This window comes from Octodon degus, unplaced genomic scaffold (genome assembly GCF_000260255.1).
Source record: "Octodon degus isolate 3935 unplaced genomic scaffold, OctDeg1.0 scaffold00324, whole genome shotgun sequence".
Taxonomy (NCBI): Eukaryota; Metazoa; Chordata; class Mammalia; order Rodentia; family Octodontidae; genus Octodon; species Octodon degus.
In genome coordinates, this window is record NW_004524900.1 from 1145353 (window position 1) to 1153999 (window position 8647).

The following is an 8647-nucleotide window of genomic DNA, read 5'->3' on the forward strand; positions in this document are numbered from 1 at the left end:
ACATCCTGGCCTCTCCACTGGTGATGGCACAAAGAAACTTGGAGAACTATAGAATACTGAAGCAGAAGACAAGCAGCACTATGAGAAGAAGGTTGCTAAGCTGAAGAAAAAGCACGAAAAGGACTTCGCTGCCTACTGGGCTAAAGGAAAACCTGATGCAGTGACAAGGGTAGTCGGGAAGGCTGAAAAAAGCAAAAAGAAGGAAGAGGAGGATGAGGATAAGGAATAAGATAAAGAGGATGAGGAAGAGGAAGATAATGAATAAGTTGGTTCTAGCGCAGTTTTTTTTCTTGTCTATGAAACACTTAGCCACCCTGTACACAACTCCTTTTGAAGGAAAAAAAATGTAAGGCTGTGTAAGATTTGTTTTTAAATTGTACAGTGCCTTTTTTTTTTATAGTTAACACACTATTGAATGTGTCTTTTATTTTTATTATTATTTTTATTTATTTGGTACAGGGTCTCACTACACTGCTCGGACTCATAGTGACCCTTCCATTTCAGTCTCTCCAGCACTGGGATTACAGGTTCCAGGTTGGCACAGCATGCAGTACCAGGGACTGAACTGGGTCCCTGCACTTGCCAGGCAGGCACTTAGACTGCCGAGCTATCTCCCTGGCCCGTGAATGCATCTTTAGATAGTCCTGTCCTGGTGGTATTTTCAATGGCCAATAACCTTGCCTGGTGCAGTATGGGGGTTATATATTGGCATGGAAATTTAATGCAGGTTCTTATTGCTGCACAACACAAATTAGTTATATATGGGGACACTAGTTTTTCATTTTCAGTTGTCTCTGATGCAGGTAATATAACTGTTGTTCTGTTAACTGAATACCACTCTGTAATTGCAAAAAAAAAAAAGTTGCAATTGCTCTGTTGACATTCTGCATGCTTCTAAGTAAATATAATTTTTTATTAGTAAAAAAATACATAAAACTCCATGTGTGTAAACTATTTTCACATGCCTTTTGTTAACATGCAAACTTGACTACAACACATTTGTTTCTTTAGTTCAAGGCAAGCCTCAAAGTCTATCAATATAATCTCACTTTTATAATACTGAACATTTCTATATATACTGCACATAATTATAATACTTAGTGGTATTTTATTCAATTATATATTTTAATTGAAAGCATTCTGGAAAAATATCTGTAACTTTATTAAGCATTCGTACAAATAACTTTTCAAATTAGGTTACTGAAATTATACCTTTGGTTGAACTCACAAGCTATAGAACTTTGAACCAATTATGGAATATATTTAAATATCAGGTTTCTAACCAATAGCAGAAAAGGATAAGATAAAAATCACTGATATGATCCTATCTTATCTGAACAATAATACCCTTTTAAGAGTTTCTGATAAGCCCTGTAATTTTTAAAAAAATAATTAATTAATTAATTAATTTGGTGCTAAGGATAAAACCAGCACCTCTCACATGGTAGACAGGTGCTCTTCTAATAAATCCACAGCCAAAAACTTCATCTTTACTGAGTTCTATCAATGGAGAATTTTAATGTGATGACATCTGCCATTATGCAACTGGCGTATTAATTGCTATGCAACTGACTACGAACAAATGTGTCTAGAGAAGGGGGACACATCAGTAGTGCCCAGCTGGAGGCTGAAAGCTTAATGTTCAGCACTTACTGCTCCCAACTTCCAATTGTTCATACAAGCTTTTTGTGGATCAACACTCTAAACCCAAGATCTAAAATCCACTACAGCGTTAACCTACTTTTCATGAAAAAGTCTAAAAGCAGAAAATGCAAAACAACCAACTGGTATTTTTATGGTTCATCTAAACATCAGTTAAGATAAAAAGGAAGAGGTGGACTAAACGGGGGAAGCAGATTTATAACCTGCAGAGTGGATTTTAAAAATCATGAGCTTCAGAATTAAAAGTGATTTTTTATTAAATCACTTAAAGGTGCTTTTATACTCTAACTGCAATGATACTAAAGGTACACAAGAATCCCTATTAAATGAATTCATAGGAACAGAGCAGTTTTAATGTAATATACTCAAGGCTACTTTATTTAAAGCCATTAGATGTCAAAAAGGTTTATGAAAAAAAAAATAGAAAAGACATGACTTTCTTCTAATTAGATGGTATACCTAGAATGAAATGCTATCACACAATACAATGAGGGCTACCAGGACCTAAGAACAAAATACACACATAAAAGGCTAATAACTAAATGTCAAAATAATATAAGATTTTTTTCTTTAAAGCTAAAAATACAAGTTAAAACTACTTTATTATTTATGGTTTTAGCAACTGAACCCAGGCCTTGTGCATGATATACATATAAGTCCTTAAAATTATTTTACAATAAACTTGTAACACAATCACACTCCTTGATGGGTTATAGATCAATGGCTGGATCTACAGTGTGTGAAGCTGGGATTAAGGATGTGTGATCACTATGTTAGTTCAATGACTGGCTTGTCCTCAGTCTGGTTAGGATTAAGGGTGCCCCACAATGGGTTTGAGTGCTACCCACCCTAAAGGGAGGCAGCCTGGATACAATACAAGGGAAAGAAAGAGGACTGGTGTCGTTTGCTTATTGCCTTCTTCCTGCCCTGCTCTGCCATGAACTGAGAACTTTGCAGTGCTGTGTGCCAAGCCACCCTTTCTTGGAACCAGCTGACTATGGACTAAAATTTTTACAAACTGTAAGCCTCAATAAAACTTTCCCTCTTTAACTTTGGGTGTCAGGTATTTTGTCAGCAATGAGAAAAGTAACATGCATTCTCCTAAGTGATATGATCTATATGATGGCTCTTTTTTTTGAAATCTTATAGAGGTAGAGGCAGGTATATTTATATCATAATTATACACAAAACAAAATTCTGGAAGTATACAGCCAATTGTGAAAAGATCATGAATGCTTTTACATTTCCTGGTGTTATTTAGCTCTAGATCCTATATGTTTTTCAACATACACTGGTTTCATAATAACAAAAAGGTGCTAAAATATTTAATATACAAATATAGTCCTTGATATTTAGGAGTATTCATTATATAGCTTTTACTATAATGGAAGAAGTTTGCTTTACTAGGTTATTTTGGGAACATGAAGTTATTTTATAATAAATGTTCATAATCATACTAGAACTAATGAAATTTCATCATCAGAAAAATTCATGCAGTAATCAAACTAATGACACTGAGGGAGCAAGAGATACTTACGGTTGAGTGAAATCACGAGTGATGAAGTCAGAACTCTTGAAAAGTAGAAAGATGTCACTGAGGGTTTTACACTTGAGAGAACTATTCATTGCTATCCAGTATGCATCCTAGATAACAGAGCACATGCTATTTAGTACATATGACATGTTACTGCCTACGCATGAAATTTAGGCCAGTAAATGAAACAAAAAAATGCCTCTCACTTCAAGGGTTAAAAGAAAAATCTCAAAGTTTTAGTAATATTGTCAAATATTAAATTATATATTTCAATAACAAAAAATATGACCACTGCAGGGAACACACTCAGTTATGAACAATGAGGTAGTAGGCTTCTCATATTTTAGCTTGGGACCAAGTACTTGCTAATACTTTTTTACTGATGTTGTAAGAAGGGGGAATCAAAGTAACACATTTCAGCTAAAAGAAACACATTTCAGCTAAAAGGTTAAAGAGGCAACCAGACTAGCTGCTCTCCAAGAATAAAAGAACTCACTTTCTGTTTCTGGATAGTGACAGCTGAAAATTGGTGCTTGGAAGATTGGGGTAGATAAGACCTATTTTATCCCTATATCAAATCTGGAATAAAATAAGTGTGATATTCTGAGCCATTACAACTTAAAATGGTGAAGTGTCTCAGACACAGGAACAAAAACAGGACCATCAGGTACAAAGCTTAGTGGAATATGCCTAAAAATGACAAGATAACTAAGTCATTTAAAGAATACACCTGTTAGTGCCGGTCAGATAGCTCAGTGGACTAAAGTGCCTGCTTAGGCAGGGCCCAGAGGCCTGGATTCGATCCCTTGGTACACCAGTGCCGGCTCCGCCTCTGCCCCAACCCTGGGGCACACGAAGATAGTGATTGAGACTGGGCATGGTGACACACGTCTATAATCCCAGAACTTGGGAGGTTGAGAACAGGAGGATCACTATTGAGTCTGATCTGTGTAGTGAGAACCTGTACTAAATACATTAAAAAAATTTTTTTTGGAGAGCAGGAAATGGTGAAGTGAAACAGGTGGCAGGACCTGCTGATTTTTGTAGCAAGTCTGTATTTGAAAATTTTAAGCTATGTACATGTATAACTAATTTTCAAAAATTAAACCCCAAATTAGATTATATACAACTTACTCATCTTAGAATAAAAAAAGCATGAGATGAATTGTGAAAATGCAAAGAAACCCCCCCAATTTCTCTGTACTAAAGTCTGAGTGCAGTGCCTTCACACTGAGCTACATCCCTACCCTCTTTTATTAATTTTTATGTGAGACAGGGTCTCACTAAGTTGCTTAGGCTGGGCTCAAACCTTTGATCTCCCTGTCTCAGGCTCTGGAGCTGCTGGGATTACAGATAAGAATGTGCCACTGTGCTTCAATAGCCTTCAATTTCTTAAATGAGTTTTGCTGACATAAAATTGTTTTCTACTGGATTAAATAAAAGTGAGACACCCCACCCCATACCTTACCTTTTGCAAAATTACTGTCTGTAAAATGACAGATGTCATTAGACACCTAGCATGTGAGTAAGGAGTGAACCGGTTCATTCTATATGCCTACACAGACCAGTGTTACACTCAGGATGTTAAAATAAGAAATTATATTCAAGAAAAATAAGCTGATTTTTCAAATTATATGTATTTTTTTGTTTTCTTTTTCTTTTTTTTTTTTTTATTTGGATACAGGGTCTCACTATGCAGCTTGGACTTGTAGTGATCCTCCTGTCTCAGCTTCTCCAGTGCTAGGGTTACAGGTGTATGCCACCACACCCAGTTTTGATGGATGGCATGGTGTGCCTGGGGTTCCAGCGCCAGCAGGTCATGTGGTAACTAGAGATCAAACTCGGGTCCTTGCATTTGCCAGGTAGGTACTTAGACAACTGAGCTATCTCCCTAGCCAAACAGCTGAAGTTTTGGAAAGAGCAACAAATGAGCTTCAGATTTCTAGCACAATTAATTGCAACACAAGAGGTAAGACTGTCTTTTGGCAGAATATACATATTTCACCAACCCCAGAAAATATACAACAAAATCAGAAAAATAAAACAACAGATGAATAATAATAAATTCTTGAGGTTTTCCCATAGAATTCAGTACAATCAGACCCTTCCTATTGGAACAAATCACGAAGCAAAATAACAAAACTAGAATAGTGAGACCCTACCCGTGGGGCACTCCAGTTAAGCTTAGGAAAGACACTGCCTCCCAGGGAATTGATAGCCTCCTGCACTTTAGTGGTGAACTCTGGAAATTCTGGTGCCTAAAGAGAAAAAAAATCATTGGGGCAAATCAATATCAGATTAACATAGTAAACATAGAAAACATCAAAATCTCAAGGCTATAATTTAGTCTCTGAATTTATGAACTCATTTAAATAAAGTCAAGGGTCAAATGTTTACAAGCAAGAGAAATAAAGTAACTACTCAAACGGCACTTTCCAAAACAATCAAATCCCACAAATGTAAAATGACAGATGTCATTAGGCACCTAGCATGTGAGTAAGGAGTGAACCGGTTCATTCTATATGCCTACACAGACCAGTGTTACACTCAGAGACTGGCATATCACTTGCACGTATATAATTGTCAGAATAAGATGTCATTCTTTAAGAACTAGAAGCTTTTCTGTACACAGGAGTCTCAGACATATCTCCAGAAGGTTTCATGAGAATGAAAATCGATGCAAACCATCATACACTGCCATTTCTAGGCAACTTTTAATATCAACCAAATTCAAAAGATAGATCTTAGTGATTTTTGGTTCATTTAAAAATGTGTGTTTTATATAAACAAGTAACAGAAACATTCTAAGTATGTATTTCAACCAAAAAGTAAAAACTACTGTTGTTTAACAGAAATGTAAATTGTCAAAAGAGCTCATGGGTGTAAGTTGGAGAAAAGGTAAGAGAGGTAGAAGTAGAACTTTAAGGAGAAAGAGGGCGAGCACAAAATACTAACAGAAATTCTCCACCTAAGAATTTAATTGCATTATCCTCCATATGGGGAATTGCTGCAAATTCTGAAAAAAAAAAAAAAAAAAAAAAAATTCAGGAGTATTTCTATAGTTACTACACACTACAAAATGAAGTCAAATCTTGGATGGCAAATAAATTGTTCCCCAATGTTCTGCAAGACAAACATTTCTAAGAAATTTTAACTTAACAAGTGAGTGATATATTTGTCACATAATCACAGTGAGTTTTCCTTTCCTTCTCTTCCTCTCTTGCTGCTTTGATACACAATGCTTTGGATTGTGAGCAGAACAAATTATTCTCACAAATGAAGGTTTCATCATAAATCAAATGGCTTATGTGGATCCACAGTATCTAGCCTCAATTACGAAAATGAAAAAAACTGGTAAGATTCTAAAGACATATCACAGAAGTAAATTTTTAAAATGATAACGCAAGGGCTGGTGCAATAGCGCAGAGGAATAAGCATCTCCTTAGCAAGCCCAAGGACCAAGGTTCGATCCCCGGCACCACACGCTGTGCCAGCCCTGCCCTCAGGGGGGCTGAGCTGGCCACAGAGTCCAGGCATGGTTGCGCAGCACAGGGGAGGCTGAAAATAGGGGCATCACAGAGTCCAAGTTGCGTAGTGAGACTTATATCAAATACAGAAAAGAAAAAGAATGTATTTCCACGAGGCACATTTGTGTCTGTGTGTGTTACTGTGAACCAAACCCAGGACCGTCACACTGAACTATACATCTGGTCCATTTGCCTAGTTAAAAAAAAGTATTTTTTTTACTTTTTATTTTTGAGTGAAGGTCTCACTAAGTTTCTTAGGCTGGAGCTAAACTTTTGATCCTTTTTTTTTTTTTTTTTTTTTGTATTTTAGGGAAGGGTCTACAGGGTGTTCAGGGTCTCACTACTAGACTGGACTCATAGTGATCTGCCTGTTTAGGGCCTCTCAAGAGCTGAGATTACAGGTGCACGCCACCATGCCCTGTCTCAAGCACAATAAGCTTTTGTGGGCTCATTTTTTAGTTTCCTAATCTCAGTTTCACATTTCTCTAAGAAGCTTCAATTTCTTTAACTGGGGTATCATATTCAGAAACCAGCATCAGGCATGATATCTGTTTACTGTTAAGGTTTGTACTCCCCCAAAGCCTCATGCAGTCAAGGGCAGCTTCTGGAGTTTGTGATTGATTGATTACTGCAGGTGTGAGTGCTACACCCTGACCCTGGAGTGGGTCTTCATTACAATGTGAGGAGGGGAGAGAGGCTTGCTAGCTGCCTGAGCTGTTGCCCCTCCCTTGGCTCTGTGCCATGTGCCACTCAGTCTTAGAGCTAGCTGAGTAGACTGAAATTTCTACTAACTGTGAGCTAAATAAACCTTTCTTTAATTTTGGGTGTTTGATATTTTGTCCTAGCAATGAGAGATGAGTAACTGAGACAACTGTTACTGTGTTGTCAGCAATTCCTTAATTTCCTAGTGCTCAGTTTGGAAAATATACATACATGTATACTACTTTGGTTTGAATGTGTGTACAAAGTTCATAAAGAACTGAATCACTACTGTGAGATGCACAGCTTTTTGGGAGGTTAAGTCAGGCTGGCTCTGCTCTTGTAGGATTAATGCCCTCATCAGTGATGCTCTAGAGCTCTCCCTTCTCTTCCACCCCTTCTGTTACATGATGCAGCAACACAGTGACACCTTGGAGCAGACGGCAAGACCTCAGCTGACCCTGCATCTGCTGGGGCCTTGATCTTGGACTTCCTAGACTCCTAAACTGTAGAATAAATTTCTATTATTTTCAAGTTACCCAGTGTAAGGAATTCTGTTGCAGTGGCAGTACATTAAGTCATATATTTATTTACCTTTATATTACTAATTTCTGCATTTTATCCATCTATAGTATTTAAAATATACATTGACACTGATTATCCTTACCCCCTAAGCGATTCTAGATAACCTCAGGTGCAACTGTTCTCTCTTATGATGGCCCTGTCATCTACTTCCCACTTTATGTTCCCTTCTCTGCTAGTTCGTAAACCTCAATGGCAAGAATGAAACTATATTCATCTTTTGTTTACCTCATAGAACCTATTTTAGTGCCCTGAATATTGCAGATGAATGTTTATATTGAACTGGTTGGAATTTTCTTAAAAGGACTGACCTCTGTAGTATCCATTCCTGTATTTTTGGTGTGTTTAATTTTTTATACTGAAGGAAAGGTGCCAGGTTTAGGTTTCTCTACTTGACAATCATCTCCTCCTTTAAAATAAACTGAAGTATCCTTTTATTTGAGTTACACTGCAATATACCCTACACCAAACCAAGATTCCTTTTGTCTTTATACTCATTTGTAAGGAATTTGATAAAAAGCCTTTCTTTCCTATTTCAAGGTATGAAGGTTTTTATTTATTTACTTTTAGAAATTTGGATAGCTCAGCAGTAAAGTTCCTGCTTAGCATATCTTCCCAGTACCAAAAACTTGCTTTAAAAAAA

At 36.9% G+C, this 8647-nt stretch overlaps 1 protein-coding gene across 2 annotated transcripts in view; it reads right to left on the bottom strand.

The window, feature by feature from the left end:
- The window catches only part of Cdc123 (cell division cycle 123), a 66530-nt gene that overhangs the window by 29462 nt on the left and 28421 nt on the right, over positions 1–8647 (bottom strand). For both annotated transcript variants that reach the window (XM_023708058.1, XM_004647774.3), the window contains 2 exons: positions 5359–5454; positions 3200–3306 (listed from right to left, as the gene is read on the bottom strand). In XM_023708058.1, coding sequence (XP_023563826.1) covers positions 3200–3306; positions 5359–5454 — 203 coding nt within the window. The remainder of the gene's footprint in view (positions 1–3199; positions 3307–5358; positions 5455–8647) is intronic.